The sequence below is a fragment of the Solanum lycopersicum genome, chromosome 6 (genome assembly GCF_036512215.1).
Source record: "Solanum lycopersicum chromosome 6, SLM_r2.1".
NCBI classification, from domain to species: Eukaryota; Viridiplantae; Streptophyta; class Magnoliopsida; order Solanales; family Solanaceae; genus Solanum; species Solanum lycopersicum.
The window spans coordinates 3,316,013-3,332,321 of record NC_090805.1 but is presented as its reverse complement, the minus strand read 5'-3'; the positions used below and the strand labels follow the sequence as shown (position 1 = coordinate 3,332,321).

At 32.0% G+C, this 16,309-nt stretch overlaps 1 protein-coding gene and 1 long non-coding RNA gene across 2 annotated transcripts; both read left to right on the top strand.

Annotated features, from left to right (window-relative positions):
- Positions 1 to 74: 74 nt before the first annotated feature.
- LOC138349099 (uncharacterized) lies at positions 75 to 5,111 on the top strand. The gene is made up of 3 exons (XR_011221631.1): positions 75 to 191; positions 318 to 438; positions 4,833 to 5,111. It is a non-coding gene; the product is annotated as an uncharacterized lncRNA (long non-coding RNA).
- A 7,216-nt stretch (positions 5,112 to 12,327) lies between these two features.
- On the top strand, positions 12,328 to 16,070 carry LOC101264013 (uncharacterized). Its single transcript, XM_004240514.5, has 9 exons — positions 12,328 to 13,291; positions 13,379 to 13,412; positions 13,498 to 13,647; positions 14,182 to 14,271; positions 14,979 to 15,044; positions 15,165 to 15,256; positions 15,347 to 15,394; positions 15,474 to 15,581; positions 15,874 to 16,070. The coding sequence occupies exons 1-9, from the start codon at positions 13,008 to 13,010 to the stop codon at positions 15,908 to 15,910; spliced, it is 909 nt and encodes a 302-aa protein (XP_004240562.1). The 5' UTR covers positions 12,328 to 13,007; the 3' UTR covers positions 15,911 to 16,070.
- The last annotated feature ends 239 nt before the right edge of the window (positions 16,071 to 16,309 follow it).

The following is a 16,309-nucleotide window of genomic DNA, read 5'->3' as shown; positions in this document are numbered from 1 at the left end:
TGGCTCCTACTGTTCTTAATTTTTCTATTGAAATAACATATGGTTAGTTGCATATTATTTTGAGTACTAACTGTCTCTATAGTTGTCAAGTCATAGCTACCAGTCGTATGAAGCTATGAAATGCGACAACAGAGCTAGCTACTGTACTGCCATATAGTCTTCTTCCTCCTCCAGTACTCCCTGACACGAAGGTAAGTTAAATTTTCCCATATATATTTAGGTGGCTGCAGAGCTCACATCAAAATTACCAGGATAGGATTCACTCATCATGATGATAATGGTAATAGAGTGGTATGATTTTGTTTGTTTTGCTATAGTAGGTATTTCGACTTTTACCTGCTCTGCTGCAAGAAATGTTACCAAACATTTGATCATGGCGACGGGGACCAAGGAGCAATCAGCTTTTGGAGTTACCAGCTGCTGCAAATTTCATGCCAGGTTTGTCCTTAAGCAACTAACTTTTTGTTTGGTGATGAGAAGGAGAGCCTTTCGCGTACTTGGTAAAGTTGTTATCATATAACCAGAACGTAAGACTCTGTACAATAGACTCCTGTGCTACGGCCCTTTTCTGAACCCCATGTATCATCATCAAATTTCGTGCTTATATACGCGTGGATCAGTGATTCTCACGGACATAGTCTTTTGGTTCATTACACTAACCTTCTCCTCTAATTCACATCTTCACCTAAACCTGGTATTTTGCATTAGTATATGTTTCTTTTCTAACTCCCTCAACAACAGCCTGGTATAATTAACACACACATGCACTATGCATACATACAATTACGCACCTTTGTGTTTGGTGACTGATTATCTCAGAAAGTCACTTTTCTTTGTCTTTTTTCGATATAGAAAGTGATTTTATGAGATAATATATAACTATTAGTGTTGGGTTTTACAAAAGGTGTGAATGGAAAATGAAGAGTTGCAACTTTTATGAAAAGTTATCACTTTTATGAAATGTTGCGATTTTTATGACTTTTATGAAAAGTTATGACTTTTATTGAAAGTTGTGACTTTTATGAAAGGTGACGGCCTTTCTGAAAGATTGTGACTTTTCCAAAGGTTTGTGACCTTTATGGTAAGGCACAATAAGAACATTTTCGCACTACCCTTTGTTTTCTATAAATTGAGAGATTTCCTCTCATTTTAATATATAATTAATGGACTTCTTCTTCAACTACTAAATCTAATATTCTAAGCGTACTTTACTGTCGTTGAGTGGTTAGCTGACACCGAATTTTTGGTATCTATACTTTGGTGATTGAAATCATTTTACCCTGGGAAGTCATATTCCAAATCAAACCTCGGATACTGGAGGAGAATAATTTCCTTAAGGGACACTGTGAGTTCAGTGGACTTGATCTTTTTCATATTAAAAATTTTCTAGATTCTGGTACGTGTTTTACAAATTTTAGATTTGTGAAACAATTTCAGTTCTTCTATTCTTTTGTTCTTCACTGGTTCATTAAACTTGGTAACTTCGTGTTTCTGCAAAGTTTGTTGGAATTAGTAAGATTCTTTAGACACATATTAACAACAATTCTTCTTTAAGAAAAATATTTCATATATTTTTAATCTGTTAGTGATTTTAGTTTCGCTACTAGTTTTAATTTTCTAGTTATGAAAATATTCTTAAACTTTGTTGTCTTAGATGTTCAAAGTTTTGTTCTAAGTATGTTTGGAATATAAGATGAACAACAATCTTAAGGAAATTATTATACTGTTAGTATTTTTTGTATTCTACTGATTGAGAGAATCTGATCATGGAAGTAGAAGATAAATGCATTACTTCTCCATAATTTGTTACTTTGTTTAGCAAGGTCGAAGTGAGAATGTGAAATTTTTAATGGTATTCCGTTTAAAGATTACCAGGTTTCCTTCTTATTAAATTATCTAAGGAGGAAAATAGTTTCTAAGAGTTATCATCTTTGATTATTTTTTATTATATGTATCTTTGAAAAAAATCTACAAACCATATGTTGTGGAATGAATTTTACTTCACAAATATTGTTGCTTTTAAAATTCTTTAGTTTGTAAAAATGAGAAATGCATATTTTTGTTTCATAAAATAGTATGTCAAATTGTTATAGTTGGAAGACTATTTGATAAGAAAAACATTTCTATGTGATAAAGAATATGTGTTATTTTGTTTGAAGAAAAAAGACTTTTGTAGTTTTGTACTCCACGAGAAATGTTAATGTGTCTGATTTTTGTAGACTAAAAACTTTTGTGGTTTTATATTCTGTATAAATTGGACTTTTGATTTTCTATAAACTTCAATATAATATATAAATAAGTTGTACTTTTTTTTGGTCCTTATTGTTAGTACTAGATTTTGAACCATTGCATGTTTGTCCCTTGTAATTACTACAAAATGTATGCATACTTAAAAAATTGAATTTTAGAATAGAAAATATATTTGTATTGCACGCTACTTGGTATAAATATTCGTAAATTATTTAAATACAGTTACAATATGTATAAATAGTTATTCATAAAATTAAGTAATCAAAAGAGAAAGAGTGTAACACCAAATTAGCTAATGAATTCGAAAATAAAATGAAATAGAGTAGACTAAAAATAATAAAATAGCTAATGAATTCTAAAACTTTTAAATAACAAAAATTAAAGAGAGAAATAGTTTTAGTTTATAAGAATAGAGGAACTTTCTAAATAACTAACAAAAATATAAACATATCTATCTCTTTTTTATTGCATATGTGATGAACAGTTACATTCATCAACAAATATCCATCAATAATTATACATTAGAATAACAAAGCGTATGCATCAACAAAAAGTAATTGTGTTGAACAATGTGTCAGTGTAATTACATCCACCAATAATCATTCATCAACAATTATACATCGAAAAAACTAAGTGTATGCATTAATATAAAGTGATTTTGAAGTTAATTTTTTGGTATTTATAGTTACAAGTTTGAAATTGTAAAAGTCATTTAAAAATTGATGATATACATAATATGAGAATTAAATTGTTTAAAGTTGGGATTATGTAAAGTTTCTTACTAAAATTTAAATATGTGCCATTTTAAGATGTATGGTAATTCAAAGGACATTTTTGTTCTTTAATGTTAAAGGATATTTTGAATATAATTTACTGTCTTTTGTTGTTACGAAACACTTCATCTACCGAACTCTATTTTAGAATAAAAATCAAATTAAACATTTCTTTAATTAATCCTATCTAGAAACATAATGGATTAATACCATATAAGTATTATTTAAGTAATATTTATTAATTATTTCTTCAATAATATTTAAATTAGTAAAAGGGTAGAATCATAATCCTATTTTAAAGTTAAGATCTTCTCACTTATAATAAAAATAATAATAATTTATGTACTCGCCCTCCGCTCGTTTACCTATATCAGTCAATACACATTTTTTTTTTTAAAAAAAGTATAAAGATTATTAATAATATTGTTTTATGTTTAAAAACTAAAAGGAGTATATACTCCTTAAAATGAGTAAAAAGAATCTATGAGATTTTGTAACGACCTGTTAGTCGTTTTGAGCAGTAGAGTTTATTTCTGGTAATAACTGTCTGGGTCGACGGATCCCACGACGGACCGTCATGGGCACGACGGACCGTCGAGGGGGTCTCGTTCCAAAACACTTAGTTTCTGAAAAATTGGGTACTGAGAACAACTCTCTGAACTTCGCGACGGAAGAGCAGGACAGACTGTCGTAGGCACGACGGACCGTCACAGGTCTTAAATAAAAATTGAGTCTCTGAACTCTGTGACGACTCAGCAGGATGGACCGTCGCAGGCACGACGGACCGTCACAGACTGCGTAACCCTGACTGGGTCGGATTTCTGTTAAAAGTTTTTAAGGGGTGTTTTGGACTATTCCTGCTTATGATTATAAAGTTAGTGGTTTAATGTTAATAATTCAATTACTTGAGGGTTAAAGGAGACAACCCTGGAATAAATAGTGGGTTACTTTTACCATCTTTTATACTTAATTATATGGTAATTATGGTAAAAAAAAAGAGTTGGAAGAAGAAAAAGAAGAGAGAAACGAGCGAGGGAAAGAGAAGAACACAGAGGAAAGCAAAGGTTTTGAGGGATAGCTTGCTTGATCACGATTTTTCGGTGGAGGTAGGTTATGGTTTATGCTATTTCATAGTAAACTCTTAATAACGAATGATATGTATTGGGTAGTATTGTAAAGTCTTCTATATGCTTAATTGTATGCTTGCATGATGTGATTATATAATTGTAATGGGTTGGAAAGATGAGGTTGTGAAGCTTAAACCTAAAACCCTCTCTGTTAATGATGATGCCTTGGTATAAAAGAAGGCTTGATGAACTAAAAGAATGAGGTTAGTGGATCGGGTATCACGTTCCGACACCAGGATAGTAGTAGTGGATCGGGTGTCATGTTCCGACACCAGGATAGTAGTAATGGATCGGGTGTCACGTTCCGACACCAGGATAGTAGTAGAGGATCGGGTGTCACGTTCCGACACCAGGATAGTAGTAGATGATCGGAGTGTCACGTTCCGACACCAGGATAGTAAAAAGAATGAATCTTGAATCATGTCAATATACTCAGATTTAAAGAACATATTTCCCAAACGAGTATGGTGTGGAGGCGTGAGTCCTCATAGATGTGCTTGGGTTGTGGCCAGTGGTTATGGTACTTGTTGTTGTTATCTGTTGAGTATGGTAGTCGATTTTATGTTATTATCTGATATATATTGCTTTCTACTTTGAGTTGGCCGATGATACCTACTCAGTACTTGTGCCTTGTACTGACCCCTACTTGTATGTTTCTTTCTTTGTTATTTGTGAAGTGCAGCAAACGTGTCATCGACTTCGACTCAACCGCAACTCTAGCCAGACTTCAGCATAATCAGATTTCAGGGTGAGCTATTGTTCCTAGCTCGGACTGAATTTTTTCTTTCACGTCTTGATGTCTTGAAGTTCGGACATGGACCATTTCTTTTACTTATTTTAGCTTCTTAGATACTCTTAGATTTAGTAATTTGAGGATAGATGTTCTTGTGATGACGACTTCCAGGTTTTGGGGATAGTAATTGATAAACTTTAGAAGTTATTTAATTGATTTCGTTAATGAGTTTTAAGTCTTCCGCATTATATTCTGTTTATTATGGTTGAAATGTTGGGGTTTAGACTGGTTGGTTCTCTCACATAGGAGGGTAAGTGTGGGTGCCACTCGCGGCTCGTTTTGGGTCGTGACAGATTCTTTATCCAAATACTTTTTTTTCTAGATAAAATAAATGAAAGGGATAATGCACAAGTACCCCCCTCAACCTATGCCCGAAATCCCAGAGACACACTTATACTATACTAAGGTCCTATTACCCCCCTGAACTTATTTTATAAGTAATTTTCTACCCCTTTTTAGCCTACGTGGCACTGTTTTGAAAAAAAAAAAGTCAACCAGCGTTGGGCCCACAAGATAGTGCCACGTAGGCCGAAAAGGGGTAAAAAATTATTAATAAAATAAGTTCAGGGGGGTAATAGGACCTTGGTATAGTATAAGTGTGTCTCTGGAATTTCGGGCATAGGTTGAGGGGCTACTTGGGCATTATCCCTAAATGAAATAATAAGTTCTAAATTTAATCAATAAAAACATAAGTTGCAGAATATAAAAATATATAGCAATACCGTTTTTCTTCTTCAACGCTTTCTCGTCTTTCGTTATTAGGGGTATTTATTTACAAATATGAAATCACACCATGGTTTTATTTTCATACAAGTAGTAAATCATTTATAAATTCAAAAAAAGCACATTAATTATAATGCATGCTAATTTTTGTAGATTTAATTATGAGTAAAAACTAATTACATGAATTATTCAATTCTCTTATCCAATAACCTAGAGTGTTCACTACATGATAATCAACTTGTTATAACAAACATAATCTTTAAAAGAAGATTTGTACATCAGACATGTAAATGAAACTTTTTATTTTCTTTTTCATTGCCATTATTTAAGAAAAAGTAGTCAATTTACTTTCCTTCAACCGAAAAATTGAATGTAACAAACAATGAACTAAGCAAAAATATGCAACATTGAAATGAAAAATAATACTTACCAAACAACAAATAAATGTTCATGACGCCTATATCCTTCTTGAAGAATGCATCGAATGCACTGAAATAATTAAATTCTAATTCAGATACTATATTCTCCAAGAATTTACCCCAATGAATTAACGAAACAACATACATATTCTTTCTCACACAAGTAGGTTTGTTTTACCTCATGAATGTTGAGCAGACGTTTTGTCCAAATGAAAAACTCTCTAGAATTATTTATCACCTGTTGCATTAAAAACATAAATTTTTGATGAAAAGAATGAAACAAAACATGTAATATTAGTTCTATCTATATACATATATGTCTAAAATTTATTGATCAAAAGAAACATGAAAAATTTGAAGAAGAATTTGTGAGATAAATCAATTCACATGCTATTGTCATGAGAAGACATCAAAATAATGTATTTTGTTGGAAAAATCATGTATATAATTTTATCAATGGAACTCTTCAAATTCTTTAACTTAAAATTAAATAAGAGATGTTTTGAAATGTTTGAACTTCATTTGTTTGAATGACTATTTATCTTTCATTATAACTTTATTATTTTAAAGTTTATTGTCTAATTATTTATTAAAAATACTTTTACATTTTAAAAAATAAAAAAAATATTTAAGTGAAGGATAAAATGGTAATTCAACTTTGAGGTTAGAAGCTTCCCACTTATAATAATATATGATTTAAAATACTAAGTGGTATGTCTATTTATGATAGATGAAAAATATCAGTAACTTAGAATTTGTGATTTTGTGTCTCTATGGAATGAACTTTGACATTCTGTAAACATTGTCAAAGAGAATGACAGCACTATAATTCTTTCGTAGAACAATGTTTCCAACATTAAAATATGTGAAAAACAAATACTTGAAAAATATTTTTGATGTCACATTTGAAATGTGGGGTTATTTGCTTATGATTAGACTTTGTGTCTAATTTAACTTTGGAGCAAAAGATATGAAATTCAATGATACTTTTGTATGATGTTATACCCACAAAATTCTAAGAGTATATTTGGTAGTGTGGTTGTTGAGTTTCTCTATTACTAGTATATTGTGTGACTAGTATGAAACATCCAAATTACACATATACTTGTTCAAAATAATTGTGTTCTATTATGGAAAAATAATATCACTTAAAATGTTGTGATTTTTCATGAAAAGATATGTCTATTATAATAAATGTATTTGCATAGACATGAATATTGGTGAATAGTCATTTGTTATGTTTTTGTAAAAATAACATTTGGACTATATTGTCTTTATTGAACCCAATGAAACTTTGTTCATAGGTAGTTCTATAACAATCACATTGAAAGTTATGAAAATGTCCTTCTGAAAATGACATTTGACAATCTAAACAATGTTTGTATCACACAAAATTATAAGAAATAGGAACAAAATATTAGTGAGGAAAAAGCTACCTCGCGAAGAGCTTTTCAAACTCAATGTTTTTATATGTTCTTACTTGCTTGAGTCAATGTTTGTGACATGAACACTTAAGGCATGTCAATTACAAAACCTTGTAAGAAAACTGATCAACTTAGAAGTCTTGCCTAACTTTTAGTGCAATAAATAAAAATGTCAAGTTTTTGTGGAATATAAGTATGTTTAGCATTCTTATAAATCTCTTGAAAGGAATTATAATTCCTTAGAATTGATTCACGCTGACATTTTTGATATGAAGTTAACACCATCTCATGGTGGAAAAAAATATTTTTTACTTTTATTGAGAATTGCATTAGAAATGATTATGTCTATTTGCTGAATGGTAAGGATGAAGCAATAGAAATGTCTAGACAATGTAATATCAAAGTTGAAAATCAGTGAGAAAAAATATAAGAAGTGATAAAAATGGAGAGTATAAATCTCATTATGCAGAAATATGTTTGGAAATTGGAATATCCATCAAACTAGTGCTATATTCACCTCAATCTAATGAAAAACCGAACGTTGAAAGAAATGATGGATGTATTATTTATAAGTTCGGATTTATAAAAAACTTGTGTGGAGGAACTATCCTTACTGCAAAAAGGAACAACAAAAAGTTTTATCTTTTTAGAAAGAAAACGATTTTGTTTGATCAGAATACAATCTTTTCCATATGATAAATGGAAAGGAAGGAAATCCAACTTGAAATATTTCAAAGTGTAGGGGTATCTAGTCAAAGTCCAAGTTCCTATTTCTAAAAAAATTAAAATAGGACCTATGACTGTGGACTGTAAAATTAGACTTGAGTAGTCTAGAGAAAGGTCTAAAAGGTCTAGGAAATGAAAAGGATAATGTACTTAATAAAGAGATTCAGAGACTTAGTAAATGTTAAAGGACATTTACTTCCTTCGAATATGATTTTGTAACATTTCCTGTGTCTTCTGTAGACTCATTCTTTGAAAAGATGGTGTCAATAAATAATATTGGAAGTTAATTGATCTTCTTCAAGAAAATAAATCTTTTGGTTCAAAGTGAATCTTTAAAAGGAAAATAACAGTTGATGGAACTATTGAAAAATATAAAGCAAGATTTTGTGTCAAAGGCTTTAGACAAAAACAAAACCAAGGTTTTGATCTTGTCAATATATATATACTCGTTAGTAATTAGAATTACATCTATTCGGATGCAAAAATTATTAGTGTGGTATATGACCTCCAAATTCATCAAATGAATGTGAAAAGAACTTTCTTAAATGTAGAATTGGAGGAAAAAATTTACATGGAACAACCCGAGGGTTTTGTGGTTCCTGGTAAATAAAAGAAAGAGTGTGAACTTGTTAAGTCACATTATGGAAGCACCCAAACAATGACATAATTTGATCAAATCATGTCGGCAAATGGATTGAAGAATGATGGAAGTGATAAATGTATTCACATTAATATCATAAGGTCATTGTTTGTTTGTATATTGGTGATATGTTGATCATCAATAGAGACACTAATGACATAAATGCTACTAAACGTATGCTATAAAGCAAGTGGAATGAAAATTATTGGAGTTGCTAATACGATCTTAGATATAAGAATTCGTAGAACTCCATAATGTTTAGCATTTTCACAGTCTCATTGCATTGAAAAGGTACTTAACTAGTTCAAATATTTGAATGTCAATATTGTCAAGTGTCCAATAAATGTGAGCTTTGCATTTCAAAAGAGTGAAAACAAAAGTGACTCGCAGTTGGATTGTGCTAGATTTTTGGGAAGCACGATGTATATCATATAGTGTGTGCGATCAGATATAGCATTTGTTATTTTAAACAGATTCCGTTCACAAGTGATCCCAAATAAATTCATTAGATGACAATAAATAGAGTTTTGGAGTATTTAAAATAATACTTAAAACTATGTCTTGCATTATAACAATATCCAACAATATTGAGAGATATAGTGATGCAAATTGAATCATCGGAAGAATGAAGTAAAATTCACGAGTGAATATGTATTTACTATTGGTAGAGGAGCAATCTCTTAGAAATATTTCAAAAGAGACATGTATCGCTAGCTCTACAGTGATCTTTGAGCTAGGTGCTCTAGATAAGGTCGGTGAATAAGTTAAAAGACTCCAGAATTTCTTGATAGATATTCTATTTTGGCCAAAACCATTGGCATTAGTATGCATACACTTTCACAGTCAAGATGTAATAGGTAGGGCATGGAGCATGATTTATAACGGAAAATCTCGTCATATACGACATAGACATGATAGCGTTACTCTAGTAGAATTATCAGAATTGACTATGTAAAGTCAAAGGATAATATGTCGGATCTACTTACAAAAAGGCCTAAGTAGAGAGGAAGTTAAAAGATCATCTAAGGGAATGAATTTACGGCTTAGGACAAGTCATCACGGCGGTAACTCTATCTAGCAGACTGGAGATCCCAAGATCTAGATTCAAGGAGAAAAACAAAGTTGTGAATGACGGTTTGGCATTGTCAACGAACTCAATCCATTCTCATGATGAAGACAATGCTCAGGGACAAGGATACAACATTAAGGCTTGTTAAGGAGTTAATAAAGCTTAATGGTTTTAATGATATGCTAAGTTTGACAGAGTTGACCAAATAGTGTATCTACGCGATAACACGATTAGGAATCACCTATGTGAGTGTGAAGTGTAAGCCGCTTCAAAGAAGATGATTGTCAAAAGCCCATCTCTCTATACACTCATGAAACCATGAGGTGTTCATGGCCAAAACGAACACAACCGTAAGAACCATAAATGGTAAAACGTTAATTGTGTGACATATGGTTGTCTAGGTATACACCAAAGTTCGACGGTTCAAAGATATCACATCTACCGATTGACTGAGTATATCCGATATATGTTCACTACGGAAAGTCCAAGGGAAAACCTACTTATCCAGATGCAATTAATTCTTGCTTGTAAAGTACACATACTTGTCCGTTTCTCTATCTTCGAGTTATTTCCCATTCATGTGGGGGATTGTTGGGTTTTAAAAAGGTATGAATGAAAAATGAAGAGTTGCGACTTTTATAAAGAATTGGGACTTTTATGAAATGTTGTGACTTTTATGAAAAGTTGCGACTTTTATGAAAAGTTGCGGCTTTTATGAAAAATTATGACTTTTATGGAAAGTTGTGAGTTTTATGAAAGGTGACGACCTTTCTGAAAGATTGTGCCTTTTCCAAAGGTTTGTAACCTTTCCGGTAAGGCACAATAAGAACATTTTCGCACTACCCTTTGTTTTCTATAAATTGAGGGATTTCCTCTCATTTTAATATAGAATTAATGGACTTCTTCTTCAACTACTAAATCTAATATTCTAAGCGTACTTTACTGCCGTTGAGTGGTTAGCTGACACCGAAGTTTTGGTATTTATACTTTGGTGATTGAGATCATTTTACCCTGGGAAGTCATATTCCAAATCAAACCTCAGATACTAGAGGGGAATAATTTCCTTAAGGGACACTGTGAGTTCAGTGGACTTGATCTTTTTCTATTAAAAATTTTCTAGATTTTGGTACGTGTTTTACAAATTTTAGATTTGTGAATCAATTTCAGTTCTTCTATTTTTTTGTTCTTCACTGGTTCATTAAACTTGGTAACTTCGTGTTTCTGCAAAGTTTGTTGGAATCAGTAAGATTCTTTAGACACATGTTAACAACAATTCTTCTTTAAGAAAAATATTTCATATATTTTTTTTAATCTGTTTCTGATTCTAGTTTTGCTACTAGTTTTAATTTTCTAGTTATAAAAATATTCTTAAACTTTGTTGTCTTATAAAGATGTTCAAAATTTTATTCTAAGTATGTTTGGAATATAAGATAAACAACTGTATGAGAAATCAACGTAGCGCTTCAATTTGCAGTCATTTCCTTCGGTTTGTGTTGTGGAGCTGCTGCTATGGTTTATTAATCTGGTAATAAAAATATATTTTTGCATGAGATCAAATTATAATATATAGTCACATTTTACTTTGAAAAATATTGTGTAGGTGGCTTTACTTTTTTTTTGGAACTCTCAACACCATGGGTCCTCTTTGGTAAACCTACCTATAAATTTTGTACATATTTATGTCCAATTTCACTGAATTTGAGTTATTGTTCACGTGGTGGGGCAGGTACTTTTGCTTGCCTCTGCTTTGCAAATGCAATCTATTGGTTCTTTGTGACTTTAAAAAAAAAAATCAAAGTAGTATTAACGTAAATTAGTATTAATGTTTTAAAATAATATAGTTAACATTAGAATTATACTACATCTGAAGGAAGAAAATACAAACTCAAATTGATGATATTGGAACCTATTAGAATTTAGTTACGTATGTATGACTAGATAAATTATATAGAGTTTCTTGAAAAAATATAGATCATGATTTTTTTATTATTTTTGGAATAATTTTTGAACTAACGCGATAATAAAATAGGTTAGTTGATTTGACTAGCTATTCACCTTATTGGTGATGGTTTGATTTTTTACTCGGTAATTCCCTTTTCACTATTCTTTATTTTGGAAAGGAAAAAAGAAAAGCTAAAGCGAGACTAAAAATAGATAGAAGAAAAATATGCGCAAAGAAAAAATAAATGTAAGTTAGGAAAAGTGGATATTAATGATAATAAGGTCGTTTTCAGTCGACATACCAAATTTTAAATTAACTAAAATTCTATCAACTAAAGTTCAAAGAAATTAACATGTTTTTTACGGAAAAGATATAACTAATTATTACATAACTAATACGTATATAAAATAGTGCATAAATTTATTCATAACTTGTCCTTACATTAATAAATACCTATTTAACTTTAACCAATTATTAATCAATTTGTACTTTTCAAATAATTTATTATAGAACAAACTTTAACACCTAAAACGATTTTTTTAGTACTTGAAATTCATGGAGGGCTAAACCAAAACAGGCTCGTAATAAAAAGACTATACTACCGACAAAAATTCGAACACCACTGCGTTGAAAATGTTTAGTTTTTCTCGTTCGTTATTTTAAAAATAAAGTATTATTTTTATATTAAATTTCTTTTTATCGTATTTTGCTTTTAATATTAGCTACTATTTACTTCTTAAATTATTTTATTACATTTAATACTTAACCTATATCATATTTATATTAGTTACTGTTATTTTGATGCATTAAAACTCTGGCTATACATAGAATCTATGAAATAGTGTATAAGCTATTGTACACAACTTTATCTTATGCTACACCTGATTCGTGAAAGAGTCGGATCACAAGAATCTATCGTACACAGTTTTATTATACGTTTCTTCGAGAGGCTATTTTCAAAAGCTTGAGTTTCAGAAATGGCAACTACCAACCAATCTTAACTTATCGGTTGTGGTATGCCTGCAAAAGAGTCATCCTGTTGATTTTTCCATGGCCTGTATACTCTACTAGCTCTGTTCTACTTCTATTTTCCATCAACTAAAACAAAGAGAGAAACAGAGATGTCTGCCTTGGGTTTAGACTACTGGCTTCAATGGCAAGTCTTTGTTTGTGCTCTAATCTTCATCATACCAACAACAATCGCATTAAGATTCATCATCAACAAGCGGAGAAAAGAAAACGAACCTATTATTATAAAGTCGACTGATCTGTGGATCCCCTGTTGGAGAAATCTCCATCCTATTTGGCTTCTCAGCTTTAGAGCTTCCGCTTTAGTTGCTATGGCTTTTATGATTTATCAGACTGTTGTTAACTTAGGATTCTTCGTCTTCCTATTCTACACACAGTACTTCTTCCTTCTCCACTTTATTGTTTTTTATTCAGTAAAATTTACTAATTCTCAACTGATTCGATATTCTAAATTGTTTTTCAGATGGACATTTGCTTTAGTTGGGATCTATTTTGCGGTATTAATCTTACAGCTTGTTTGTTTGTTTTTTCCTCCTATTTCAAGTGGTTTAAAACTGATGATTATAATGTGTTCTGTTGCAGCTGGGAACTTTTATATCGGCCCGGGGATGCTGGTTGTATACAACGAATCAGCGCGGAGAAACGGATAAATTTCTTAGAACAACTGCTGAACAGAGTAACTCTGAGCAACAGCTTGGATTTTTGGAAAATTTGATGCTAATTATTTATCAGGTTAGCATTCGAAAATGTCAAATTTGGATGTTTTTAACAAATTTTCCTACCTCTGAGAAGTTGGGGGAGCTTAACTTGTTCAACAAGTTTGAAAGGAAGGATTTGTCTTGATGGTGAATGGACTAAATGAATTTGTCTGCCTAATCGCATTAACAACGATTAATTCAGCAATCACAGCAAGTAAACGATAGCTCTTAGAGTCTGTAAAAGTCTCATATTGATTGGGGAATCGTTTGGTGGCCTCTTATATGGAATTGGGCAACCCTCCTGTCATAAGCTAGCTTTTGAGGTTGAGTTAGACCCAATATCAATCTTTACATGATATCAAAGTGAGGTTAATTTCTGTTTGGACTCCCCGTTCACGCTCCTGGGCGTGAAGGGGGTGTTAGAGTGGGTAAAAAACTTAGTCTCTTTACATGAACTTGGGCAATCCTCCATCTTTACAATATCTATAACATGTTTTCATTTGATCAGCTTATATGAATTTGGTATTACAACTTTTGACTCGAGTTTATTGTTTTGTTTTTCCTACAGATTTGTGCAGGTGCTGTTATGCTGACAGATATTGTCTTTTGGTGTCTATTGCTCCCATTTATGACGGGTGAAAATTTTAAGCTCACCCTGGTGAGTTCATCTTCATTTAGTTCAAGTTTTTAGAAATGATATAGAAGCATCTTTCCATGTCAAAAGTTCACTATAACAGTTTGCATCATGTTCCATCTAAGATAGTCTGGATTGTGTACCGAATCGTTGTTAATAGTAATCAGTAATCAGAGATCAAAGGAGTTTGATAAACTCACCAAGCTCCCGCAGAACACTTAAAAAAGTGTGTGATGATAGTCCTTTCTACTCATTGAAGACCTTACGCCATTCATTAAGCCAGAAAAAGACGGGGGAGGTCATAAAGAGGGTGGGGAGAAACAGGAAAGGACAGGTGAATTCAGCTACGAAAATGGCATTTGCATGAGAAAGTTTGGATGACCACAATGCTTTTGTTCCTCAACGTCCTTAAGGAACATATTTGTTCTCATCTTAGAACATCGAGCGTAGTTACTAGCTAATTGTGATCTAACCTTTTAATCAGCTAAGAGTAAGGAAACAAGTTGATCTCCCTTTTAAAATCTTACGGAAAAACTTGTGATTATTGCTCTTAAACAGTGAAGAGAGGGAGGAATCGTGATGGTGGGATAAGAATCCATTTCTTTGTTAGCTCAATATGTAACTTTACAAAGTGAAAGCAAAAGGAACTCTACTAGTTATTCTAATCGTTGAAATTGCAGTTTATCTACTCAACTAGTTGTTGTAACTGTGAACTTTTGTTGTCATGGCAGCTGATTGGATTAATGCACTCTGTAAATGCTGTATTTCTTCTTCTTGATTCAGTCCTGAGCAATCTTGTAAGTGCAACAGTTTCTCCCATCCCTAACTCCCATAAGTTTTTCGGAGTTCCTTACAATGCTTGCTATAAGTAGTCAAATTCCGTAAGCCTAATATGAGACAACTGTTTTGTGTTTCAGCAATTTACTTGGTTTGGTATCACTTATTTTATACTATGGAGCTGTTCTTATATTGTTTTCCAGTGGAGTCTACATGTGTGCTGCTTATCTTGGTAAATAGATACACCCATCATACGCTTGTTTTCATGTGTAAAAGACATATGTATATCGTCTATGGTTCAAAGAGTTGCGCTGTTGTGCAGGTGGCCGTATCCTTTCTTGGAACTTAACACTCCATGGGCACCATTGTGGTAATAACATGCTATCTATGTTCACCTTCTCTACTTCTTTACGATTTGAATACATCCTAAAACGGGCAGTTGGTTTCAGGTATTTTGGCATGGCTCTGGTTCACATCCCCTGTTATGGACTATACGAGTTGCTTATCAAAGCAAAAGACCAAATATTCTCAAGATTGTTTCCACAGGCATTTCTTAGGTCGTATTACTGAGCTTCCTGTTGTTTATAGAAAGTGTCATGTTCAATTTCTAAAACTTCAAGAATGTAGTTCTTGGTTATATAGGAGTACTATAGGATAACACGGTCACACATAGTTTAGACCAGTGGTGTTCACTATTATGTATCGAAACATAACTATTTTACTTACTTTTCGATAAAGGATGTTCAAATCACTCTATGTGGATATATAACACTCATGGAAATGGCATGCCCCTCACAAATGCATGCGCCTTTGTTTTGCTAACGTATCGTATCGTCCATCTTATGGCAGTGGGGTTGAGATTGCAATGGAGAAGAAGCATACTTGAGGTGAGGAAGACTATAATGAAGAAACAAGAATTCAAGGTAGTAGTTGTTGTATGTATAAATAAATGAAATTGTAATAATTTTCCACAGTTACACCAAATATCAAATAAAACTTCAACACTAATATGGTGCCTCTTTTGGCTGTCATGAGATTGCTCAAAAGCTTGCTCATTTTCATTTTGGCTGCCATGAGATAGCCCAAAAGCATTGCTCATTTTCAGGGTAGCTGACTTGCTGTTTAACAAGCTAATCTCCTTTCTTTTGAATAATCTTGTGGTTTTAAAAAAAAAAAAATTATGTCTAATATACAAAATTGTTGTTTAATCTTATAGCTTTAAATATGCTATGTTAAAAATCGAAATGACAATATTACCAAAAAATAAAAAATAAATATCATTCTT

What these genes read in the sequence shown, in the direction of transcription:
- LOC101264013 (XM_004240514.5), top strand. Translation starts at nt 13,008, where the DNA reads ATGTCTGCCTTGGGTTTAGACTACTGGCTTCAATGGCAAGTCTTTGTT. An exon ending in TGATGCTAATTATTTATCAG is followed by an intron (nt 13,648 to 14,181) that starts GTTAGCATTCGA and finishes TTTTTCCTACAG; the next exon opens with ATTTGTGCAGGTGCTGTTAT. An exon ending in AAAATTTTAAGCTCACCCTG is followed by an intron (nt 14,272 to 14,978) that starts GTGAGTTCATCT and finishes TTGTCATGGCAG; the next exon opens with CTGATTGGATTAATGCACTC.